The 27,470-nt window shown below is 39.8% G+C and overlaps 1 protein-coding gene across 1 annotated transcript in view; it reads right to left on the bottom strand.

Annotated features, from left to right (window-relative positions):
* kcnk3a (potassium channel, subfamily K, member 3a) overlaps positions 1-17,315 on the bottom strand; it is a 44,498-nt gene extending 27,183 nt beyond the window's left edge. Inside the window, exon 1 of the mRNA XM_080491279.1 lies at positions 16,907-17,315. Within this exon, the coding sequence (XP_080347405.1) occupies positions 16,907-17,189 (283 nt within the window). The 5' untranslated portion in view covers positions 17,190-17,315. The remainder of the gene's footprint in view (positions 1-16,906) is intronic.
* Between the last annotated feature and the right edge of the window lie 10,155 nt (positions 17,316-27,470).

Genomic DNA, 27,470 nt, shown 5'->3' with positions numbered 1-27,470 from the left:
TCGAAAGCATCATGAAGATTGTACATCGTAAAAGCTTCAAATTCTTTGTGATTAAAGCGTTATATCTTTATGAGTCAGAGCACTGTTGACAAGTCAATCTGCATTGACATGAGTTGCAAATGGCATGAATTAGCTCAATTAACTGGGAAATCCTTTTAATCTTTTAATCTACCCCAATAACTAAACTGAGTTTTACTTATTAGGGTAGATTAAAAGAAATGCATTGCACTTTGTCGGATCAGAGAGCATTGACATGAACTGAATTCTGAGATTAAAAATAAGGATGCGCCGATACCGAAGCAAGTATCAGGTATCGGGTCCAATAACGCACGAAATACTTGTACTAGTGCTCGGAAAAAGTTCTGCAATACGACCCGACGAGTACTGCATTACATTATGCTTCAGCAACGTCTTCTGCAGGTACACAAGATAGCACAAACGATGCCAACGGTTTGGAGTTTCTTTAATAGTAATGAGAATCATAAATGATAAATGACTATAAACTATGTTCTGCCAGATTATCAAGAGACGGGGCGAAAGGCTTTATGGTATTTCTTAAGTATCGGTACTCGGTGTCGGCAAGTAGCTCAAGTTTAGTACTTGTACTTGTAGTCGTCCTTTAAAAATTGGTATCGTGCATTCTTATCGATAAATTCATTTAAAATAAATGATCTTTTTTGGGATCTGGAGAAACAAGTGTTTAGTTTTCCAAATGACTGTTGAAGGAGCTTTAGTATTTTGGAAGTCCCCAATGTACATAACATTGTTTTGCAAACATATACAGAATCAGATCCGAAAACAAATGTCAAGAAATCCCGTCAATCCATGTTCAAACAAAACAATAATCAAAGAAACATGTAATTCTGAACGTTACCCTGCAGTGTCTCTGTCATCCTCAATCTGAACCACAAAGAGTCGTAACATTCACATTCGCCTGATGAGAATCGTTCCTGGAATCACATCACAAACTGCGTGCACAAGTTTCCAATACCTTTCCTTTTCAGGTCACAGCGGGAGAAACACAATGGCACTGTCTTCTTCCACAGAAAGCCGCTGGTTCAGCACGGGGCTTCACGTTTGCACGTCTCGCTCTATCAGTTTGTCTTTGCATTGCATAGAACAAACGATTTCATTGGAGTAAAGACTGAGAACGTTGCTTTTTAGATCGTGTAGCAAGAGTAAACCCCAGCATGTGTTATTGCTCTGTGTCATGGTGGCTCTGAGGCTGTCCAAACACTCTTTAACAGTCAGTGAACTGTTGTGTTGCACCGGGTTATATTTTTCAAGATGAACGTGATGTTTATTTAAAATCCTGCTGCAGTGAGCATGAGACTACCTAATGTGTATTAGCCAGAGGAGAAGGAAGTACTTACAGTCTTTAGGTTAAAAAAAAAAAGAGACACTGGCAAATGTGTAAATACAATACATTTTTTTCTTATAATGGTGTGGAGGGATTGAACTTGCATACATCTATGCATGTAACACTATAACTGTAAAAGGTATTCAAGTGAAGTATGGATGCGTTTAAGAAAAATCAACTTTAGAAACGAAATTTTCCCACAACTTCACAGACAGGCTTGTTTGAATGATGTTCATCGAAACCCGTTGGTTTGGGGAAAATAGCTTTGAGTTGAGTCCAACTGCAGTTATTTCTCTCCACTTGAAATAAATCAAAACGCTTAAATCCAACAGCTGCTGATGCATCCTGGGAAATAAAAGTCTTGATTGAAAGCACTCAAATTTGATGGCAGAAACTGTGACACCGCATAGTACTTTCAATTACCAATATGTTAAAGGGTCTCGTAAAAATCGAACAAATTCTGTGTTTTCTGGAGGCACGGTAAAGCAGTAAGGGAGATCCTGGTTCGATATATCTGTTTACACAAATGTGGATTAGCACTCAGTGAGACGGTCCAACGTCGGAGTCTGTCTCCTTCTTGTGGAATTTGCATGTTGTCACACAGTTTTCTCTACGGGCAATTTTTAGTAGCGAGTTAACTTTCAATTACTTGTTCTTGGAAACCAGAGTATACACCCCAAAATTTTTTTAAATCTCCTCAAGCTCAGTAAGAACATGCAAAGTAAAGGCCTCTAAACACAAAATTGAACCAGGGACAATCATACCTCACACTTGTGACTTTCTAGCTACTTGTTTGATAATGTACATATTGAATACTGTAAATGTAAAGGATTTTTGCTTGAATCTCATATTTCCGCTGGATGTATTATCAGGGGATTAATCGAGTGGCTGTGGCTGGCGCTCACTGAAAGCTCCAGCTCGTGAAGAGAGAATAGACGCACATATTTTCAATATTGAATTACATGACATTATAGGCGTTCTTACCTTCAGAGGAGAGACAGAAAAAAAACTGGGAGGAATTCATGTCCATCAAATACACGTCAGAAATGTCAGTTAGAGGTGGGAGGTAGCGGCGTATTTCTACTCCATAACTGTCTTTTATTGAAATGTATTGATGTAAAGAACGTAAGATTTTCTGCCAAGCCTTTCCGTAAAATTCAATCAAGGTTATTCTTTGTTTGTTTGTTTTTTATTATTTACTTTCTTACTCACAACTATGATACAAATCGAATCCTGATCTGCAGATGATACAGCTGCCGTCTCCATGGTGATGGATTATTACAATAACAACAAATAACAGCAATTTTATTGTGCAAGTAAACGCCAAACAAACACTTCATACATTACATTCTCTGAATAAATTATTGTGTAACAATAACATTTTATTTTCACTTTTGTACATTAAATCCAATACATTAAACAATTCAAAGCTTTCTTTCACAGAAGTATCTTAACATGAGGTTTAAAGTATTTTTATACTCTTGATGAGAATGTGTAGGAAGCTTCCAGTGAAGGAGGTGGAGATCTCACTACTGTGTACTATTTTATTTGGTTAAAGTCCAGCCCGCCCCTGCTGGATGATGGACTCTAACAAATACAACATCATGTTGTGTTTAGTGAGTCAGGGCAAGCGTTCAACTTTCCATTGAGGCAGCGGAGCATAAAGCAGACGCACAATAGGTAAACATTGGCTGGTCATGTGAACGCGGCAGAAGCAGCAATGAGAGTCACTTCCATCAACTTTCTCAGACGAGTTTGGGCCACCAGCGTGCTCCCTCTGCCAATAATAGCTGTGAGTGTTTCAACATGTTTCTCTACAGACTCAATTTGTTTCAGTGTGAAGGCCTGGCTCTGACCACTGATGCTCAAATGTTGCCATTAACCCTTAATTTGACCACTTAGTTATTCTTCTTTATCTTCATGTTGCAAATAACTGTAAATTTATGGCAATACTAGAACTTGTAAACATGAAAACAAAAAAAATAATAAAGTTTTGCCAAATAATATAAGCAGTCCCTCTTGTGTATAAAATCTTTTTTAGTCAAGATATAAAGGTTTAAAATCTAGAGAATTTATGGGAATTAACATAAATCTGATCACTATTATCTTTTTAATAGAACCTAAATATTTACAAAGGGGTTATAATTTTAAGTTTTTTAGATCTTTAAAAGTACTGAAACCTTCTTTTATGGGTTTAACGTTAGTATTTGAGTGTCGCAGAAAGAAATGTGACTTTGATAAATTAGTGTTTGGGAGTCCTTCAAAACCCAATAAAAGCTTTTGAAATGGAAAGTCACTTTACTTTTTTCTATAGTTTTTCCATAGTTTAGCTTCCTTGTGCCTCGCAATATTCTCCCTGTTCAATGACGGGAAAAAAAAGAAAACGGCTCTCAAGAAAAACTGTCAACATTCAAAGTGAAGGCCATCGCCTTCATATGATCAGTGTTTTAATACTAACAAGCTAAAAAAAAAAAAGAACTTATTTCTTTAACTAAGAAAGTATATATCATAAAATGTAGAACTACTGTTATATAACAGCATGAATTCAGCAGCTTAATCATTTGGATTGACAAAGATCAGGACAAAATTTGTGTCAGGTTTTGCTATTTATTTCCATTCAAAACAGAAAGTCTTGGCTTGCAAACATTGCTGATCGATCTTAAATTCATCACCTTCTGCAGCTTCATGTAACTGTCAGCAGCTTTTATCCTTTCATTGAAACGCTGATTCATCCTCATTGAGGTTAAAACAAAAACGAGGAACAAACATTTGTCTTCAAATGGAGGGAGGAAAAGTAAATTCTCAGCTAAAGCACGTATACCCAAAAAGGTAAAAGAAATACTTAAGTACAGTAATTAAGGTCAAATACTTTACTTGCCACCTCTGTGAACACTGAATTGCAACAGATAACAGTGATGTGACACAGCTGCATATAAACCACATGTGACTGAGCAACCCCATCACCGATTACTGAGACAGCACATTAACACACACGCACACACACACACACACACACACACACACACACACACACACACACACACACACACACACACACACACACACACACACACACACACACACACTGCTGGTTCGCTCACATGGCTTTCACTGTTGAATTGGACGGGTTGGTAGACTGCCAAATGTGCCCATTTTCACATCTTTCGGCAGTTCAACAGCGTGCATGCGTGTGCGTGCGAGTGTGAAAATGTGTTTTGTGCAATTTGTTGGTACATTATCAGATTAAAAGTACAGTCCTTTCCTATTTATTTGGAAATAATGTAACTCTGTTGTTGAGTTAATTGATTATTGTTGCAGTACTTGAATTGCACTTGATCACATATTGTGTTTTGCATGTCATCCGATTTCCCAATATTTTACTGATTGCATTTGTATTGCAGCATAAATAACAGCTATTTGATTAGGTTTACAGTAGAAAATATATGTTATTGGAAAACGTTTTGCAGTCCAATACTGCAAGATACAAAAACATTACACAATGCTCAAAATACATTTGTAGATATAAAGGAGGACATTTCTCTGTTAAAAGAATAGACACATTAAAGTGCTGATAAAAATGTCCAATCAAATCTACTCAGTAGAAATAGTTTTGAAAGTATTAAAGTGATCATACTTAGAAACGTTTGCATTTCTTCCTGCCTCTTTCAAACTAAATTTACATTAACGACAGTCACATAATCTAACAATCATCAAACCGTTATGCTGAACATTGTGTTAGAAGCGGCTGCAGGTGTGTTGTCTTACCCTCTCCGTTTTCCTTCCTGATGATTGATATATTCTGCTTAAAAAGTATGTTAAACCATGAAAAATCATGCACAAGATAGGTAACATCATTTACCCAAGTGGTGCAACAAATTTAAGCCAAACAGCATTATTAGTAGCATGAAGCGAAACTACAGAAACTTCTATAGTAATCTAGTGAGAGATGTGCCCAACTTTTTATGTTCGAAATTGTAGGATGTGTAATTTTCAGCAGCAGAATTCTTTTCAACATATGAGTTGATGACATGTCGCATATGATAAAAGTTTTCAAATATCCTTCGATTATAACTTCAAATGGTTAGACTCTTTGAATGGACAGAGAAAAGTTTACTTTAGTAGTACTTGAACTGCTTGTACAGTGTTTATAAATGCTTTGGGTTAAATGTATGTACTACTGTTACACGTACAAATAAAACTCATAATTGAAGGCATCATTTGTCTTGGACAAAGAGAATATATCGAAGCTCATCAAACCGCTGGAGTGAGGAGTAATGCCAACCCACCAGTGGGGCTTTTAAAAAGCCTGCTGTGGTTTTGGATATAAACAAAATGAACAGCCAGTGTCTGGGAATTTGGCCAGTTGGTCGCGTCCACCAGAGAATAATGAGACGACAGACGTCACATCCATGTCTCTGTGGAGGGAAAAAGTTTGGTGCTGTGCAGGCCAGCACTCAACGCTGAAACCCGATGTGATCAGAGACAATTAGCACTCGCCACAATGAGAGTACGGACTGTTTTAAATCACTAATGCAGCATTCAGCCTCACAGGAAGTGAGTCCAGGGGATTCAAGGAGGAGACATCTTTCTTCTGAAGGAATTTTTATGAGCATTTTGCCAGAACATTAAACTTGTAGGGGAATATTGAATTAATAAACCACACCTGTCTGCAACTCTTAATGACTCTGAAGGAGGCAACACACCATGCCTGTGATTTCTTTTTGTTGTGGCTCGAAATCTGTGGTTTTATGTCGTAAAGTATGGCGGTAAAAGAGACACGATGGAGCGGCAAGCCTATTTTAATCAGCCAAGAGAGCCTTGACATCACTAACATGCAGAAGTATTATCTGCAAAGAGAGGATCTGTTCTAAATCCACATCGTTTTTTTGTTTGGTTGGTTTTATTGGGGCAATAAAGAGGGCAGAACCAGTCATCGCATGATTGGTTAAAGTTCTTATGATTGGCCGTTGCCTCTGGGAAGATGGACCTCTAATGCAGCTTCAGAAACACTGGCCTTGGAAACGCTTCACGTTATTGTTTCAAACACAAAACATATTCTATTCTTATATTTTTTTAAAAAACAGACATATTTTAAAAAGACCAAAAGAAGGGAAGGGAAAGACGAATTTTCTACTTAGCACATTCTCTACTGGTTTTTGGAAAAAATTCTGCTTGTTTGCATGTGATGCAAAAGTAAATAAATGTGTTGGTTATTAGGCTGTAGCTATACATGCCCTCAATGTGAAACATTGCATTTTGTTTTTTACTGTGAGAATCTGAATATGACAAGAGAAAAATAGCTTCAAAGTTTTAATTCTGTTATTGAACTATCAGTTCCACCGTGGATTGAAGTATAATGCAATTTTTTTTTTTAGATTTAGTCATTTGAGTGATTTTTTTAATATTGGGCTGTTATATGATCATATAGTTTGTATTTATATAGTTTGTTTCTTCACTTAAATATATAACTGTGTTCCCCCTGTCAGTGAATGTAGATGATGTACAGCATAATGATGTTATTCTTGCATATTGAAGAACGTTTGGCAGTTTTCACCCGCGATACACTGGAGAGTGACAGACTTAATGTCTCACGCCATGTGAGAGGGAATAACCTTATAAGACTGCTGAAATCTCAGAATCTGGGCCGTGCTACAGATATGGAACAAACGTGTCAGCAGCAGAGTAAAGACGGCCATGAAACACAGATGATACAGTTCACACACAAAGTTCACAAGCTTAAGAAGTTAAGATACATTTAGCTTCTTGTTAACTCTGCTTTCAGTAAAAACACCAAAGAAGGCTGAAAGTGTTCATAGTTGACTTTGTGTCAAACCAGAGACGTTTTGAAACGTCCGAAGCGGCAATAACTGGCTGACTCTATCTGTAAATCACCTCTGAAGAGCTTCAACCTACATAAACACTTATGTGTGAGCATGTTCCTCCTCCAGCCTGAAAGTTGACACCTTCTCCTGGGGGCCTCCTCTTCTTCTCCTCAGATCACTGTGTCCCACTCAGCTCCTTCTACAGCCCCCCCCCCCCCCCCCCCCCCTCCCCCCCATTGTTTTTAATTGTGAAACCTTCTTGTTGCCCTACAAACACAAAACTGAAAAAAAATTATTCTCCTAGACGCCGCAGTAAGTACACAGCACTCCTGTATACTGTTCTTCCCTGTGTTTGTGGTCCTGTGCTCCTCCCCGTGCCCCCGATTGTAGCTGTGCATCCTTATCCTCCTCGTCCTCTGTGTATTTAAGATTCCCCCTGTGTTAGTGTCTGTTTAATCTCACTTATTGATCATCATTATTCTATTGTTCTGTTTCCATGTGTGTTCAGTACCTGTTCACGCCCCCTCTGGGTTTCTAACATTTAATTAATTTTGACAAAACAAAAACATGTTTTCATTAATTTCAGAAAAACTGCGGTTTCCTGGATTATTCTCATTTAAAATCGCTTTTAGTTTTTTTTTTTTTTTTTATCCAATGTTGAATCATCGGTTCTTTTTCAAACTGCTTCTCAATACGTGTCTTTTTGTTGCTAATGACATTTAATCCAAGAGTGTTTCCATGATATATTCGGTAGCAGAGTCTTAAGGCAGAGATGTAGGCTGGGTTATGTCAGGTAAGATGTTGTGTTTTGGGCCCCATTTATGCATGAACCATGGAGGAGTTACAGTTAACTTATCCTCTAAATCACTAACACAGCCACTGCTCTGCAGGCACGCACTTCTCCCTCAATTCAATTAGACTGTGAACTAAAACCGTCCTGGTTGGTTATTATCCCTGGATTCAACAAACTCTACAATGTATTTTCTATGAACTTTTAAAAAAAAATTTTTTTCCTCTGCTAACCCTTAAAGCTTGACAAAGATAGACAACAAACATTTAATGAAACCTTATTTAAATCCATTCTTTATCTCCACTTGATATCAGCTCTTCCGTCTTCTGCTCACGATGCAATTGACTCCCACAATACATTTTTTCACTGTTTACTTTTTTACGTTCAATACAAACCAAGAAGTGGAAACGAGTGGCCTTCGAGTGAAAATGTTCAGATTTTCCAATAACTTAAGTAAATACAAAAGCTAAAATATAAAGAATGATGTAATGCAGCAAATTGTGTGAAAAGACAAAATAAGTTGAGTTATAGAGTGTGGGCGTAGATAGATGGGCTTTACAAAAATAATTGGATAAAGTGAAAAAAAAGGCATATTAAAGAAAGATTTAAGTGATTTAAGAGGCACCTGTTGAATTGTTTCGCTCCCAAAAGTTCCAAAGTTTCCAAATCTAATAAGTGAGTGATAGGTTGCATTGATTATAAGCAAAAACCAACCTGTTGTTCCTGCCTAAAGATGTGTTTTCCCATCCATCCATCCATCCATCCATCCATCCATCCATCCATCCATCCATCATCCATCCATCCATCCATCCATCCATCCATCCATCCATCCATCCATAATCCAAAATGTAACGAAAAAGCCATCACCATGTTTCGTTAAGCCCTTTTTGTATAAAATGTAAGTCGCTGTGAGAAAATGAAGACAAATAAACATAAATTGTATTTTTGAAAAATGTAAGGTTTACATGTAGCTTTACTGAAGCCTTCTTTCAATAAAGCTGACTGTTTCTGTGTTTAAATTATGTCATCCTGTTGTTACTCTGCAGAGGTTTATTGGCATTCAAGAGGGAAATTAACACCACAGGTGGCTTCAGCTTCTAAGTTTTGCACATCAGTCAATGGGAATGTGCCCGGATTGATAACTTGATGGCTGTGAGTCAAGCACTGAAAAAGCTCCAAAAGACATCGTTGGTAGATCTTTCTTCATCAGAAAACACTGAGAAAAACATTCTGATCCTCTCAACGTGGATTTTCAGTCATCTATGTTTGTATTTTCTTTCATGCTCCCACCTTTTTATGTGTTTTCAATGGACACTCTGTCCACTCTCCTCTGAGAGGAGCTGAAGTAAATGTCTCCATCCGTCTGATAATGATAGGTGCCCGTGTGGAATAGCTGGTGAGAGGTATATTCTTTTATGCACTCAGCCACTCACTGCACAAACCTCTTCAGCTGACAGAATAATGATGAAACTAATGTAAGTAATGATGATTAATAATTCAGGATGTGCGCACATATGTAATTACGCAACAGCTGAAAATGGACACACCTGACTCCAGATCAAACGACAACGCCAGCGATGGAAATAGAAAAACCATCAGATATTTGCATGATACCAGTTGGCGTATAGGAACGTCAGGTTCACTGACCCAGGGAGGATTTGCTGAGTTCGCCTGGTCTTTCTCAGCTGGGGCTCACGTCGCATTCATACACTAACGTGTTTGCACACTTACTAGCTGCCCCGTGAATCAACAGCTGATGGACCGGCGGTGGCAGAGCAGCCAGACCGGAGCTGGAAGAGTCCAAGCAGTCCGGTCTGAGACACTTTTCAATGTGATGGAGGAGCATTGCCTGCAAACATAGCGCAAGCTTGTCCTCGGGGGTTTCAGTGTTGCCATGCGTCACATGTCGTGCATGCATTTGCATTCAGTTTTTCCCCTCCATCGAAACAATGACCTAACGTCTGAATCAACAAGAGGCAAACAGCCAAGTTATTTTTGTGCAAAAACCGTTTAACAAGACGTGATTCACGAGGATAAAATCCAAGTATAGCGTGATTCTTTGAAGCAATGCTCCTCTAACTATAACCATATGGCAACTTGAAAGAGTCATATTCCAGAATAAGGTGTGTTTATGAGCCAGAAGGGAAGATGAATGACTTCAGTGATCAGATATTAGACAAACAGACAAAATACATTATTGTTCAAAAGATTTTCATGGACTATGTGGAAAAGAGTAAAAACAACATTCGAGCTTGATATGAAGGAGTTGAATAACAATTATAGTATTTTTTCTCAGTCATTGACCAGGCATCTTTTCAGATATTTGACTAAGAAGTTCTGTTTAATTTGCATATAAATACAGAACAGTATCGTGTCTTTTTTGTCTGATTCGTCATTCGCTGTTATCATAAACCACATAGAAGCACCTTATTTTCCTCTGTGGAGAGAGAAATCTGTTCACAATGAGGCTTGTAGATTATCCAGATTTACTGAAACAGGCTGTTGAATTTTCCTTCCCTTTATAAGATTGTGCAATATTCAAATCTGTTCTGGAAATGATGTGTACGTACAGACTGGTGTTGGAGTTTGATCAGAAACCCTGTCACTGTATTATGATAATAAAACAACCAACAGCCATTAGACGTGAATATGAAATTCTATGAAAAGCCCGAGAGGTCTTTTTCATAACGATGATGTTATTTCTAAATTGCACTTTCATCAGTCTGTGGCCTTGTTAGTTAAGGCAAAGCAGAGAAACATATCATTAGAGTTTTTCAAGGGTAATATTGCTTTCCCTTCACATGTCTGTCGCCCCACTGACACTGGCACTGCGCGTTGGCTCTAGACATGAATTGTTAAGCGTATGATTGGTCGAAATGATGTTATGATGCTTTCAGATATTTTTAGGTCGACCCAGTTGGGTTCCGGGATCAGGTGTGTTGCAGCCGGGGCGGAGTGAACATGTCTGTAGCAACCAATAATGTAGCATTGGCCACAAAAATATTCTTTTTGACCATTTTATTTTAGCCAGGCTTGGTGCTTCTCCAATCGGTGCAGTGTGACAGTCGAGAGAAAGCAGCTGCACCAGGTCATGCCTTGCTTGCTTCATTACTCTGAAGCTCGAAAATAAATAAAACTCCGGTAGTACGAGGAGCGATACTATGCTGTCTGATGAGCGAGCAACATTTTGGAGCTTGTACGATTCCCACATTGTGATGCTCCACCAGCTGATTCAGATCAAAGTGGCTACAGTAGCTGTGAATTCAAGCAGCACTAACTACAATGTATCTGATGCACAGACTTGAAGCCCCCCTCAGTTATTAGGTATTTTTTGTTCCGCCGTGCTTTTAATCTTAAATCCAAACTCCACCCAATACTTACTCGTCCAACTGAGGGCCAGGGTGGATAGAGCTGATCCCTACTGAATGTATGTCGCTGGTCCATTATCCATTCAGAACAATACTCACACACGCATACTTAATGGTAATTTTAGAGTCACCAGTTATTTAACCAATGAATGCCAAATGTAGGATTTTAGGCTGTGGGAGAAAACTGGAGTCTCCTGTGAGCATGAAAACTGTAGAGAAAGGTTCCCCGGCCTGGATTTAAACCAGAGACTCACATGTGTTTAGGGAACTGTGCTACTGTGGAAGGAAACCAGGGTACTTTGAGTTAATCCACGCAAAGGGAGAACATATAAACTCCACTTGAAGGCGTTCGAACCATTTTGGGGACTGGGGAGCTTCATGCTCCGAGATGAGAGGCCTAACCACTACACCACCCCGCAGCCCCAACCTGTCTTCTAACATCTGAAGGTAATGATTAATTCCGAGTGCTGCTGATGGTGATAAATTGTGCAAACATTTGGTGTTTTCACATTAAATAAAAAGTCATCATGGTGTTGATACATGTGTGCTTTTACAGAAAGTCAACATGACTCTTCCAGCTCGTGTGTGTTTTAATTATAACCAGAGGAGCAGCAATGAAACAGGTGTTAAATGTTGTGTAACCAAACTGTGTTTTCTCTCCAAACTTTGCAGGTATGAGGCGTAACAACCACAGGCTAACTAATGTCCACATGAAGAAAGGAATCTCAGAAGACGAGTGCTGGTGTCCAACTGTATTTTGTGTATTTGGACTTTTCTTCTTGTCTACATTTTGGATGAACTCACCATCCAGTCAGTCGACACGAGCACTCCACTCACATGAATGTATGGCTTTATTCAAGGTTGCACATGCTTCCACTTCTAAAACTGCCATTTAGATTATATAAGATATTAAACTAAGTAGGTGGGAGAAGGTGGGCTTCTTTTGTGCTTACTTTTGTAAAAGAACTATCTTTTTGTTGCAAGTTGATTGGCAGGAAGAAGAAAAAAACTCTACCAAGACAAACTTCTTCTTTGTGTATGTAATTAAGTGATGCACACCATACAAACATCATGAAGGACTTGTTATCCTGAAACTTTTTTCCTCTTATTTTGGTGTTGTCCCCCTGGATCAGCAGTGCCCACCTCTGAGCTGCACACACTGTTCTCTGCATGTAGCATCCTGACTTGAATCCATACTTGGATCAGCTGTTTTTGCTTTTCCATCTTTGGGCCACATGTTATATCCTGAGTTCCTGCCGATTGGAAAGAGCTTCAGTCTGTGGAGATGATCTGACTCAATCATTTTGTCTGGGCATCAAAATCTGGCTCTTGTTGTCAAATCCGCCTTATTTTTCTTTCTTCCTACACATCAGAGTCCACTTGCTGGTAAATGTATCTCAACCACAATCTGGTGCCACAATAAAAAGACAAACAGTGCAATTGACTTCACCTGTCAGTGGTCATAAACTTATGGCTCACTGGAGTACATCTTCCCAACCCTTCAATTTAACCTCTATTAACATACTGCGGTACAATATTGTTTTTACTATAATGGCTACTGCACTATATTTTAGACTGTGTTTAAAAAAACAAAAACCAACTCATGAAGCTCATCACAACTTATTCGCATGTTATTAATCACACCTTCCTTTTGCACATTCAACACACAGGCATGCACACACACGCAACCACACACACACACACACACACACACACACACACACACATACACACACAAACACACACAGAGGATATGAGTCATGTCTTAGTCCTGGAGCAGAGTTTCCATGTTGTACATTTGCCTTCTACGAACTCTTGGCGACCTTGGACTGGAGCACTTTCACACACTCACTGACAAGACGTTCACTCCCCCCGGAGGTGGGTGAGGGCAGAGGAAAGAGGACTTTCCTACAGTTGCCCCCTGAGCTCTTGACTCTGATCACATCAAGCTCCCAAACGTGCAGAGAAGCTTCCCAGTCGCTTTCCACTATGGGGACTCGCTCTCACTCAAACTTGATTTATTTCACTCATGTGATGGATCTCAGTGCACTTCAACCTTTTTCCCTCCACACACAGTTGTAAATGGACACCCAGCCCTCCACGTCCCCGTTCCTCGGTGGAAAGTGACGAGTGTGATTGTGGCTTCTCTTCCGTTCTTCACTTATGCTAAATAATTAGTAGAGCATGCCAGCGGCGGATCCAGTCATGTGTTGGCTGTTCTTCACTGCCGCCTGCTCAGCTGAGGAACTGGAACACAAGTGTCTATTTATTCATTGCTTTCCAGGATATGATTTATTTTCATTAAATAAACAGCCTGTATGTCATACAGAATATGAATTTCAAAGCATTCAGGCTGACTCACTTCCTCTTTTTTCTTGCTCAGCTGAGCCGTCTGGTCCTTTGGGGTCTATAATCAGACCTCGTTTCTAAAACCACTTTAATTATAATTTCAAAGAATTTGTCAGGAAATAACACTCTCATGTCTTTTTCTTATATTTGAGCTTCACAAATGAGTTGTTTTCTGAAGCTCGCGGTGTTGATGACACTACTACAAGTCATGGCTGCGGGATATTGTGTGCAGCGTACAGTATCTACTGTGTTCATCTCGTATGCCAGAGGTCCAGTGGAACAGTGAGGCTCTGGTGTTGTCATTAATACTTGATGACAGGCTGAAACGCCAATCACTGTGTGTGTAGCAGCCTGCAGGCTCACAATTACAGAATGCGGTTACAGACACCCAGGGTTGGGTTTAGTGTGCAATTAGCGGCCTGCATCTGATAGGGTTACAAGTCACAGGTCACCACTGACAACTGCCCCGGTCACTAAATACAGCAGGAAGACTCCGATCGAGGGGGTAGAAAAGCATGGCTTCTCCAAAACAACACAATCAACGCAAATAAAAATCCCTCGTCTGATATTTCCAAACGCTTTTGGTTTTGAAACCCCTTTACCACTTTATCAGGGCTGGAGCCACCTGACGGTGGGTAAAGACAGGGTAAATGCAAGACACTCACACTCACAGACGATTTGGAGTCGGAAATTAACTTACAACACATATTACAGCAAGGAATCAAAGACAGAAATTCCCAAAACGTGGACTCGAACCAAGGATATTATCACTTTGAAGAGAGAGTACTCGCCACTGCACCCCAATGTCAGGTTTTACATTTTCGTATCTGATTTTTGTAGGGCTGATTTTATATTTTCAGAGCGAGAGAGAGAAAACATTCACACATGCCAGGACTGAATAGACTAAATGAGTTCAATCTGAGAGCAAACCTTCAGTAAATGTTGCAAAGATGGAGTTAATGCCACTCAGCTCCACAGACGTGCAAAATGTCTGAGAAGCTGTTCTGTAAAATTGTAACACATTTAATGTGTCTAGGTCATTTGCTTGGGCTAACAGTGACTGATGTTGAACTTTTTAAATCATTTTTCAGATATATAGTGAGGTGAACAATGAACTGAAATCCAATGTAAAACTCCATAAAACATTCAATATGTGGGCTGCACATTAGTGGAGAGGTTGGCAACCTCACCTCACTATGAGATTATCCCTCGTTTGAGTCCAGACTTGGGGGCTCTTTCTGTGTGGGGTTTGCATGTTCTACCAATGCGTGCATGTTTTTGTTTTTTTCTTGCATGAGACAATAAAACATGCCTTTAAGTACAATCGATTACTCTAATGTCAATTCTTTCCACAAAATGTGATATTTTCATGTAAGCAAATACTAGAAATACATTAGATTAAAAACCTTTAAATCTTTCTAACTCTCACCAAGTAAATGTAAATGTGGATCCACAGTTTTAGTGAGGGTGTTAATGTTGAGTCAGATGACTGATGAGTGAAGCTGAAGCCTCTGAAGAGGAGCTCGCAGCCCGGTGGTGTTGGAGGGGGATCCACAGCATTAATAATGAGCACGAGCAGAGAGAAGGCTAATGGATGTGTCATAACTTAACTCTCCTGCAGCATCGAGTTTAATAACAAACCTTCAGTTAAGAGCAACAGAGACTCACGTGTAGGGACTAGCGTGTCCTTAGGAGTTTCTCGCTTGGCTGCTGCTAATATGACTTTGAACTGACACGATCCAGAGCTTCAGTTTGACAAAGAGCTTCAATAGGAAATATTTCCACTCTTAAGGCTGTCTGATTTGTGCTCAGGCCAAATCTATACAATAAATGACACACTGCTTGAATACTTTTCAATTATGGGGGACAGCTTTTGCTAAAGAAAACATATGTGCATGATGTATGTATGTGGAGTATATAGCTCTATTCGACTCAATTAATTTTGCCTGAAACTATTTAGTGAATTATTTTTTTAGACTACATTTAATTGTATTGTCATTATTAGGGGTTCAATTCAATTCATCTGTAAAACCTCTATATTCAAAGCAAAAAAATTTAGATAAACAATAAAATATGATTAGATTATATTTCAGTAGGATTTTTGTTTCTTAACTGGATACAATAAGAATTGGCTACAAAAATGCAGATGGAAAGATTTGAATATTAATTGAAATTACTGAGTAACTACTGTATCTCTGATTTGAGCATTTCTTTTCTTGAAGATTATCATATCATCAACTTCCATATTTCTTTACAGACTGGAAATCATTATTTTCAAAATATGGTGAGTTCCTCTTAGCTACTTTATTTACAAACATTTTGATATATATAACATGTGAAACTGGAGGATTGAGTAGTATAATGATTTGACATCAGGCAGCTGAAATCCTTTACAGAAAGCCACTGAAATCCTTCAAATTCAGATGTATTTTTTAAGCTATATATAATGAAAAAAATGGGATTTTGGTCCATTTGTAAATTTCATGCAGATTTGAATCCATGCAAATATACATATATGTTTATATCCTCTATTTCATTACATATGTTTGAACAGTTTTCTGAGTATCTTTAGTGCCCTATAAAGTGATAAAAAAACAACTGAAATCCATCACATCGTTGAAGTTGTACCTAATTATGATTAAAAAGGTCAATTGTTTTTCAAGTAAAGGACCTAAAAACACAAATTGACAGTATTTGTTATTCGTTCCATTCACATTTGAATACCACCCATACATCATAATGACATGGATGTTGACTAGCTGCATGGTTTTAACCTTCTGTGTGAGATTACCACTCCATAATAATACTGCAAAGTAAAAATAGCATAGCTGTGGGTTTTTTAATGGTTTAAGCAGATATAGGTTTTTTTTAATCAAATCTGAGCTATATATCAAAATAGCGTTTTCATGATTAAATGAAAGAAGTATTTCAGGAATTGGATTTTGGAGCACAATTCAAGATATTTGTAATGCACCTGTTGCAGGTTGTTAGAAAGATACTTTGAGGTCGTTTAATGCAACGACGTTGCATTATAAACGACGGTCGTTTGCATTGATGAGCAGAATCAGAGCTGCTGCGAAGGCAATATTTGAGTACATCACTTATTCACAGCCTCCGTGAGAATCAGGATCCAGACACTTGTTACTCTTGCTCTGATTTCAGCTCAGCGGCTCCAACTTTTCTGCCTGCATCACAATGAAAGCTGGTCTCTTCTTACCTATGGTGGTGATCACAGTGATGGCGAAGTAGAAGGAGCCGGCGAATTGCCACTGCACCCCGGCATTGTGCGGCTTGAGCTGCAGGACCACCCGCTCCAGCTCGTTGAAGTCCTCCGCGGACAGGTTGAAGGTCCGGAGAAGCTCCACTTTGCGCAGGTCCAGCTCCTTCCGCTGGCTCGTCTCCATCTGGGACTCCAGCGCGTCGAAGATCGCGGCTCCGACGATCAGGTAGGTGAAGGTGCAGATGATGAGGGCGAGGGTCCTCACGTTCTGCCGCTTCATGGTGGCTGCGGCGCGGTGCGTTGCGGTGCGTTGTGGTGCGCGGCGCTGCGGGCTAGGGGCGCGGGCGGAGTGTGAGTGCGGGTCTGGAGGACGGGGAGCTGGGCTGGCTCATGGCTGTGCTGCTCTGACGGAGCAGAGGAGCTCTCTGATCACTTTATCAGAAGAGGAGCTGTTCATTCAGCACCACCACACCCACCCGGCACAGGGGTCCTCCCCCTCCACTCACTAAAACCTCCCACTCCTGCCTGGACTCAACATGTTCATGTCAGACGAACCAACCCCACATTTGATTTCTTAAATGTGTCATGTTTGAGCAAGAGTGGATCTATTGATCCTCTATTGCCAGGGCACAGGTGGTGGTGGGGGTCTTCTTCACCTCTTATAGCTCACTCAATACAACAGAGTGCAAAAGCATGCACGTGAGGTTAATCGGTGACCTCTAAATTGCCCCTGGGTGTGAATTGAAGTGTGTGTGGTTGTCTGTCTCTGTGTGTTTGTCCTGTGATGGACTGCTGATCTGTCCAGGGCGTCTCCTGCCCTCGCCCATCATACCATGGGATTGACTCTGTGGTTGGATGGAATCCAATTACTAGGGGCATCTTAATTAATTAATTGCAACTAATTTAAGTAGACATACTTTTCACTGAGATAACAGTTTCAACTGGGGGTGTTTTCACACCAGCATTGTTTGGTCCGCTTTGTTTGGGCAGGGGTGAAAGCTCACCCAGACCCTGGTCCAGACCAACGAGGTGAACCCTGGTCAATCTGAAAACCTGGTGTGGCTGATGCCCATGCCGAGTAAGGAAATGCTAAAACGAGTTCAAACTGATGACAACAGCTTTGCATGTTGTTTGAATTAATGTCATTGTCCAAGCTAATGTTAAAATACAATTTAGCATTACACTGTGTGACTGCCACCCACTACTCCACTGTGCAGCCACCGCTTTTTATATATGCCTGGATATTTCTTATTAAATCAAGATCTCCTGAAGGTTCTCTTGTCATTCACCAAACAATAATATCCACATTGCTATTCCATTCTGTTTTTACTAATTGCTAAAGGAAACATGTCTGCAAGAAGAAATCTGCTGGGACCTTAAAACATGAGTGCACTGGAATGGAAATGTTTATTTTAGTAAACCATTTGTTATGCAATACTGAGCATTGCTGCCGAGTTCTTGCTTTCTTTGTTCAACATCAGTTTTAACTAGTACTATAAGGTGACACCGAGCGTTTGGAAGATATATTTGTTCATGACTTTATGTGCAAAATAATACAAATCCATGAAATCTGATTTGTATGATTTTTTTATTCTAATATTACTTTGTTTTTATTTACTTTGCACTGCCATTTGGAATTCGTCTCTGAAACAACAATACAACTTGTAAACAAAGAAAAAGAATGCTCCTGCCTGGAAATACTTGCATTAGTAATGCATTTGAAATGGAGTGCTGGAGGATTTCCTGCTTTGCTTTGCAGTACCTCAGAGTTAAACTCATCACCAAACACACGACACGTTGTCGTGCTCGTGTTCCCGCACCGGCACGAACAGACGAGACGCCAAAGAAAGAAGTCATGCTTGGAAATGCTGCTCGGCAGCGGCTCATCCCACAAATGCATGCCCTATATTTTTGAGAGAGAAACTGAAAACAGAGCGCCAGTATTAGTTTCAACCTCAAAGTGAACCTTCGGGCTCAGCAATAACACAAGATTGTTTCCTTTTCGGAGGAAGTGGTCTGAATTGCTGCGAGACAACGCAGATTACAGCTTTTTTGTTTCGGTGACGGCTGATCTACATCAGCAGAGCAGCTGGAGGCAAACAGGGAAAGAGGTACCCTCACTGTTGTGAGCTGTGAGAGGGAAACTCCTCTCTGACTTGTGTCTCTGACATGACTCACTCCCAAATTTATTCAGAATCCAGCTGTTATTTTGGCTCAGAGGAGAAAACTCACATCTCTGCTCTCTGACCTTGACTTAAAGCCTGAGGGTGATAAAAGTTTCCAGTCTTGTTAAAATACCCCGTGTTTACACTCTGTGAGAGGTGTGGGAGAAATAAATCCAAGCAAAAAAACTAAATATTTCATGATGATGATGACGATGATGATGATGACGCAAAGGGACAAAATGTCAAGTGAAAGGCCAAATATGAGGACCTCAGAGTCAGTGGTTTCCACTAAATAATTCCCTCATGTGTCGTACGTTAGGAGGAAGCGGTTTGTTAATCGATTAATAAATGCAGACTTCACAGGACAAATAGGACATTCTAGCTTCTTTTGTGATGCTTTGCTGACGATTCAGAAACACGAAGCTGTCCTCACTGTACGAACGGTCTCTGTGACCCAAACTGGAGCTGCACCTCACCGCCTCGATCAGTGACTGATAGATCGCGGCCAATCTTATGTTCCTCACTGCGAGCCACGAAGCCAAAAATAACTCCAATAAACAGGTCAGTCAAGTCAACCGTGACTGAGCCTGCATAAATCCTCCCTTCTCCAACCAAAGCACTGCAATCCTGAGCCCATCAATACGTCAATTAATCCCTCTGATCAGGGATTGGCCTTTGAATGTAAAGACACATAACACAATTAATACTCTAAAAGGCAACAGGTAGATACAGGTTAATCTAATTTATTTATATAATGCTCGTGTCGTTTAAAGTAGTATGTGTACGTTAAAAATGCTCACTTGAGAGAAACTTTTAACAGGAAGAAAAGAATCGTCTGACTCTATTTGCATCAGACAGAAAAATGAAATATTACGTTGTGTTTTTGACAGATTATTTCTGTACTGTGTAGCCTTAAAACACCCAGAAATGAATGACATTATAAACAGACTGCAGTAGCAAACAATACAGTAAACAGTGTTTTCCTTTTTTAAAATTTCATAAATGTTCATTATATCAAGTGAAAAACGGTCCTATTGATCCTACTGTCTCATAACAGTACAAGAAAAACATCCGTGTTTACTTTCCGTACATAAAATACTGTGAAATATACAACTGTCTTGTTCATTTTAATACAGTAAAATGCAAGTAAATGTGTCCTATTGTAGAATACTCACTACTCATACAGTGGTAAAAACAAAAATGAATAAATGCTGTGCTCCAAAAATAATGGTGACAACATTCTTACCACTGTAAAAGAAAATCATGGCGGCTTTGATTTAATGCAATTTGTATCCCAGTGGTGGTAAATACATTGCGTGAGTCAGTTCTAAAGTTCCGGTGTTAAGGTAAATACGAGTCATGTTACAGTCAGTCATTACACTTCTGTGTGTCATTTTCTGAGTCGAAATTTACATTTTGAAAATATTGACAAATATCAAAGTGAAGCCCAAATTGTTGTAAATGCTGACATAAACACTCTTCCATGAGGAAAACTTTCTGATTTGAGTAAAAAACAAGAAAAGAGTCCTGCTGACCTGCAGGGCTTCAGCCTCTGCGTGATCACTAATGCATCCTCACCAGTCTGAGCACTTCCTGCAGCCACTGACCCGTCACACAAAACTTCCTGCTGACAGAGAAGAAGCCAAAATCCTCATTACTGCGATTTTAGAGATGCTGCAGTGTCCACACGGAGGTTACAGTTCTGTTGTCCTTTCAACCTCAAGGCTTTTCCTCATAGAAACCTTAAAAGTACTCCAGTACTTCCCGTTGGTCACTTTTCCATTAGATAACATGGATTACGTACAAAAATGCTACCTATCAAAGTAAATGGGACGAGAGACATCTCGCTACTGGCAAAATAGTAAAAAAGGTACATTAAATGTAGATTTTTTGGGGGAATGTTTTTATATTTTTTTGCACTTAAACAAACCAAAACATTAAAAAAAAAATGTAAGGCTTTATGAGCATCTCTAAACACCGTGAATCCTGTGACAGTGTAAAGTGAAACATGCAAACAGCAGAAGCAATAATTCAGGTGGAGGAGAGGAGAAGTGTTTGTGGTGCGTCTTTAAACGGTGACTCAGTCATGCCGTCTCACTCCAACAGGACTTCAGTTTGACGGCGTCCCCTCTGAAACGTGTCCTCCGTGATGTGCACAGACACTCGGATGATCTCGGAGCACTCAACGGAAGATTTCTGGGAGGAAACAATAGATGCCGGGGCGGTGACCCGAGCAGGAGGAAGCGTTTCGACCTTGTGCTTAAGTTAGTAAAACCTGAACTTGACTTCACAGGTTTGTTTCCCTCGTCTCCAAGACCTTTTTCTTCAAATCTACCAATGTTCTTAGAATATACACACAAAATAATTTTTTTTAAATAAAAACAAACACACAATGTAGGCACATGACCGGAGTGACCTTCTCAATGACCTAAGGCCAAACATTAGTTGTGAGTCCCCCTCAGAGATTGAGGCATCAATTAGAACAAAATTGTTTCAAGTGAAATCGTTTTTGCATTTTCATTTCAATAAAGTTTTACATTTACATGGTGATGTTTTGAAAACGATATCCGTTTACATGGAAACGGCAGAAACACTGAAAACTATGCAGTTTTCATGTTGGGCCACTAGAGGGGGGGCTGTTGTTTGTTTTTGTGATGAGACCACATACACATGCACACAAAGAACAGTACACAATAAACATTAACGGTTTTGATTACACAGACATTTGGACAGAAGACCAAGTATTGCTTTTCCAGGTGACTCTCAACTATAAAACTGGTCCACTCATGTAAATTCATTATTTATACTTTTTTTTTTTTTTCTTTTTCATTATTTATACTTTTGATGTATGACATTTCTCTGCTCTTGTATAAATCTAATATCTCTATGTTATATTCGTAGAGCGTATGCGTTTTTTGCAAAGGTACCCGGACGTGTGTGTCCTCTGATGAAGGGACATATAATTTGTGGGTGATTTGAGGCCGAATGTCTCACAGGGAAAGCGCAGAGAAAGTTTGATCCAAAGGAGCTATGTTGGTCCCAAAGTGGACTGTATGGTCAGGGGTGATAGGAAGACTCCGGAGATTAAAATGCTTAATTTCTTGCTTTAATATATTTATTCTATTTCTTTGTAACGTGTTTATGAAATTTACCTTTCATGTTTTAAGTTGTGACATGAGAGACAAATAAACTATCAGTAAAATAATCTTTTTTTTTTTTTTTTATCTTTTACAAATATTAAAAATGAAATCTAAGGATTTTTGTTTATTTTGTCTGTGATTTGTTTACAAAGATTGATCTTATCAGGTTTATGTTGTTTTACACTGGTGACTGACCATAGGACTCATTTTTACATTAATGCACAGTGAAAATATCTTGTGGGTGAAAGAAAGAAAATCCATATCTTCTGGAGAAATTACATACTGTATATATATTGATTCTGAAGTTATTGAGGCAAAAGTAACCCCAGCACACACACACACACACACACACACACACACACACACACACACACACACACACACACACACATGCTTGCACTCGTTAGCAGGGTGAACAAGGCTGACGAAAGTTTACGGGGGAACAAATTACATAAGGCCTTGATATGAGGACCTCATTAAGGCAATGCCACGGAGACTGGAGCAGGCTCACCCTCTCCTCCCCACTTCCCCTCGAAACATCCTGGGAGGGGCGCCCTTCAGCCGTCCACATCTCATTACACGAGGTTCAACGTGGCCCACAGCGTCCTGCTGACATTCAATTAGACTCCTTCATTTTCCCGTCATCCGCTCCGGCTCCATGACTCCGCCGCCGCTCCCGCTGTCACTTGCTAATTATTCCAAACATCCCCTCAATTAGAGGTGTAACTGTTTATTAGCCCGGACCCCCGACCTCCTGCTGAGCGAAACACACCTGTGCTGCTCCACGGGATAGAGGTTTCTTCAGAGTAATGTGAAGGTTTAAGACTCAGACAAAGCAGAAAGGTTGGACTCATCTGTCCTCACCAACCTGGGGATTTTTGAATATTTAGTGAGGGTTGATCACAGCATCACTGGAGCATTTCTTTTTTTTGAATGATGGCCGTCACCTACCAGCCCACGAACCAAATACAACTTTAAACTGAATTATCTCGTTGGGTTTTTGTACTTGAAAATCTGTCAGACGCCTGTCCTTACTCCAGGAGTCCCTGGAAAGCATTCTGGAGCACCGAAGCTTGTCGCTATTTCACTTCATGATGGCTTATTGATCTGAAACTTTACCACAGCTAGACCAATTTTTTTTTTTTAAATTAAGCACATTGAATAACGTCCATAACATCCTCAAAACAGAGAACATATCAGAAGAGGAGAGGCTTATTTCTCTTAAATATCATTCAAAAATGTGTCGAAATCTGTGTTAGTGAGCACTTCTCCTTTCCCGAGATAATCCAGGCACCTCTTCAGATACTGATTAGACAGCAGGATTATTGTGTGACTCAGTCTGGCCACAATAAAAGGAAGGACACTCTAAAATGAGCAGTTTTATCACACAGCACAAGGCCACAGATGTCGCAGGTTTTGAGCGAGCGTGTAATTAGCAATGCTGATTTCAGAAATGTCCACCAAAAGGTATAGCCCGTAAATTCAATGTTCATTTCTCAACCATGAGTCGTCTCCAGAGACGTTTCAGAGAACTTGATCCTGAGGATTGTTGTGCCATCCATCACCTCATGTTGCAGCACGATTCCTAGAAGCTGAAAACAACTCAGTTCTTGCATGGCCAGCATACTCACCGGACATGTCCCCCATCGAGCCAATATCCAGCAGCAACTTGGCACGGCCATTAAAGAGGAGTGGTCCAACATTTCAAAGGCCACAATCAACAACTTGATATGCAGAGAAGATGTGTTGCAGCGCGTGAGTCAAACGGTGGTCACACCAGATACTAACTGACTTTCTGTTGATGTTGAGGCAACAGGCTGATTTCCCTGCATTGATGAATCATTATGAAATGATCTGCTCTCTAATTCTCGATTGCACCGTGGGAGCGCTTGTTTTACACCATGACGACACCCTCCCGTCATCCCACTGTGTGCTGCAGCCTCCATCCCTCATAAACAGTCCCCCCCACCCCACCCCACCCCACCCCGCCCCGCCGCTGCCTGCATTATCACCACCAGCTCTAATGAAAGCTGTCACATGTCTGTTGTCTCATTACATAACGCCTGTCCCTTCAGATGAGCGTTTCAGCCACGATCACTCGCCCTGTCACCAGTTAGTCTCCACACACTTCCACAATAAGCGCTGACAGCGTGGCCCTCATCAGACCTATAGGGGGAAAGGTCACGTACGGACTCCCGGGTTGTTGATTTATCTGAATGTTATCGATAATGATCGCTTGAATTCCTGGGGATGCGTTTATAAATCATGCACACTTGAGGACACCAGGAGGCCTTCGGGAGCATGTGGGTCAAAAAATAAATGTCTCTCTTGGTTAAAAAAAACAAGAACACTCTGAGGTTACAGCATTCGTATTATTGATGGATGATAACAATTAAGAAAGTGAAGTCTGGGTTTGTGCTGCTGCAGGTCCCCCCCACACACACACACACACACACACACACACATACACACACACACACGCACGCACGTGCGCGCGCACGCGCAGACAGAAAAGTATTATTCTCCAGACGTGCAGCTCGTCTTCTGAACATGACACTATCTGGCAGTTGGATTATGTTCCTCCAACCTTCTCTATCATTTGCTGTTTGGTTATTACCATAATTCATGCAGATGTCAGGGTCGATTGTTTAGATTAATTTGAATAATTAAGCACATCGTCCTTGATTAATGGCGGTACATAAAAAGCTTGTCAACTGTAGTTTGACTGATGTATCAGTTGATTAACGAGCTTTTCACCAGGCATTCTTACATGGGCATGTTTTATTAATTTCTTAGCAAAATGTTAGTACAGTAATGATTATAATATTTTTGATTACTGAATACAAATTACTGTTCACAGACTTAAGATAACAGCCATGATAATTGAGTTACCTTTAATGTAGGTGTGTGTACATTAACAATTAGATTAACTCATTATCACATTTGCACATTATTTCCTAATTTCTTCATATTACCTGTAAACATGACAACAGTGATACGTTCGAAAAAATGGTAATAGATATTTAGGTGGAAACAATGTTTTCAACTGTGTGACTTTCTTGGCAAATTTCGCAGCTTTTTAAATCCTCTGAGAGACTCTTACTCCCTTTACATTAATACAAGTGCATATTATAACACGTACAAATCACTAACTGATTAATTAAACATAGCCTACCAACATGCATGTCTGGAGGCTACTGAGAACTACTCAGAACTATAATCATAGACCACAGACAGTTTTGCCTTTTCACTCTTTTAGCCTTTATAGACATTTTTTTCCAAATTGTTTTAAGTTTTTATGTTGTTTCAGCTGTTTTTAGATCGTTTGTGAATTTTCTCTCCACTTTTCAAAGATACAGCTAAATGACCTTTACTTGTATGGTGCAATCTTTCAGTGATTCAACTGTGTCAACGGGTTTCATAGTGCTTTACACTGCTGCCATACTAAGTACTTCTACTGTATTGGAAAAACTTTGGGGTTTTGGTTTATTTAAAAATCTACGCATTATTGAACAGTTTTGGCACTTCATAGTTGACATTTTAACTTCCAAGTATTATTCCGAGAGTTTATAGAAGAAAATCCTGCATTTGTTTCCCATTTCTAACTAAACTAATTGTATTTTATTAGCCGAGTCGCCTTAAGGAAATTCTTTTTTTTTTTTTTTTCTACAATGACCGATCCTATTTCATGGATGCAGAAGTGCAGCCACATTACGGCGCTCCAGGGAGCTGCTGGGGGTCAAGGGTCATACTCAGGGACCCACGGTTGTGACTCGACAGAGATTCAAGCCTCCAGGCAACCATTGCCCCATTTATGTGATTTTATAAGCTTTTTAATTCAAGTAATGAAATGTGCTTTGAATGTAGACATTTTATACACAAATGGTGAATCGATTACATTCTGCTGGTACACATTAAAGGGTGTCATGATAAAAAAAAAAATAAAAAAATAAAAAAAAAAAATAATTCAATAAATAAATGAATGAATGAATGAATGAATGAATGAATGGATAAATAAATAAATAAATAAATAAATAAATAAATAAATAAATAAATAAATAAATAAATTCTGTGCATCTTTTGAAGAAGGTTGTACATTTACTTGTTGTACTTTTCAAACAACAGTATGTCAACAATACGTTTTCCCGATGGGCCGGTCTGTTCGGGGCCTCTGCCCCAGTAGAGCTTTATGTCTAGCGACACCCCTGTTGGATGGATTGTTTATAGTTGAGTTGAGCCTATTGTGCAAATATTGCACACCTTAAAAGAGATTATATAACAGTGTCTCTCCACTTCTCATGTCTTTTTTTAAACATCACATGCCACCTCACGATGTTCACGGCATCATTAGCACGAGTGAAGCTCTCAAAACTGCGAGCAGCGCTCACTCCTCCGTTCTGCTCCTGAACAGATTGATGTGCTGGAGGCGTGAACGGGCCTATTTCAGGACAAATTAGACGGTGACATTCTGTAAATATCTCTTAACAGCTACAGTTCAGATGTTTATCAATCCGTGCAAAAATACCAAAGTCTGTGATTCACTCTTATTTCTTAGAATTAGAAAATAAACATGTGCACGAAGTCAGTGAGTGGGGGGCACTATTTTATCCCAAACTGTGGGTGTGTTTATACGAGGAGCTTTTTGACAGGCGCTCATTATCTCAGGACAACAACGGAAAAGTGACAGGTAGCCGGTGACGTGTCTGAGCGGCAAAACTTTGCGCTGCAGATCGTGCTGTAGCATGAATAATGCATGGCAGATTTACAAGGACCTACAGTAAATCTCACGGGACAAGTGTGCTTCTAACTGTCAGCTGATGAATTCTTTAAGCACATCCACTGCTGCTCCTTCCCCGATGCATCATTCATGAATCAGGGCTCGGCCCGAGTTCAGACCCCTTCACTTCACTTCAAGCCCCGCCGGAGGCTTTGAATCGTCCCAACAGCATCAGAGTCAAACAGTGGAGCCTTTGAAAACCCACATAAAATCACTTGTTGCTCAAACCTGTTGCAAGTCAACACAGTCTCACATTATAATTAGTGGATTATTTTATGATTATACAGAAAAAATAATAATAATAATAATAATAATATTTAACTGCTTCCGAAGTTTAAGTATTAAATCAATCAACATGCAATATGGGAATGTGGTCAAAAGCAAAAGTCAGTGGGTAGAAATGGGCCCTGCGGACATCATTTAAGCTCTTAACCTTCATATTTGCGTAACCTTTGCAACTGTGAGACTCACTAGTTTGT

The sequence above is a fragment of the Lipophrys pholis genome, assembly GCF_963383615.2.
Source record: "Lipophrys pholis genome assembly, chromosome: 21".
In the NCBI taxonomy this organism is placed as follows: Eukaryota; Metazoa; Chordata; class Actinopteri; order Blenniiformes; family Blenniidae; genus Lipophrys; species Lipophrys pholis.
The sequence above is the reverse complement of the archived record's forward strand: the minus strand, read 5'-3'. Positions and strand labels throughout refer to the sequence as shown.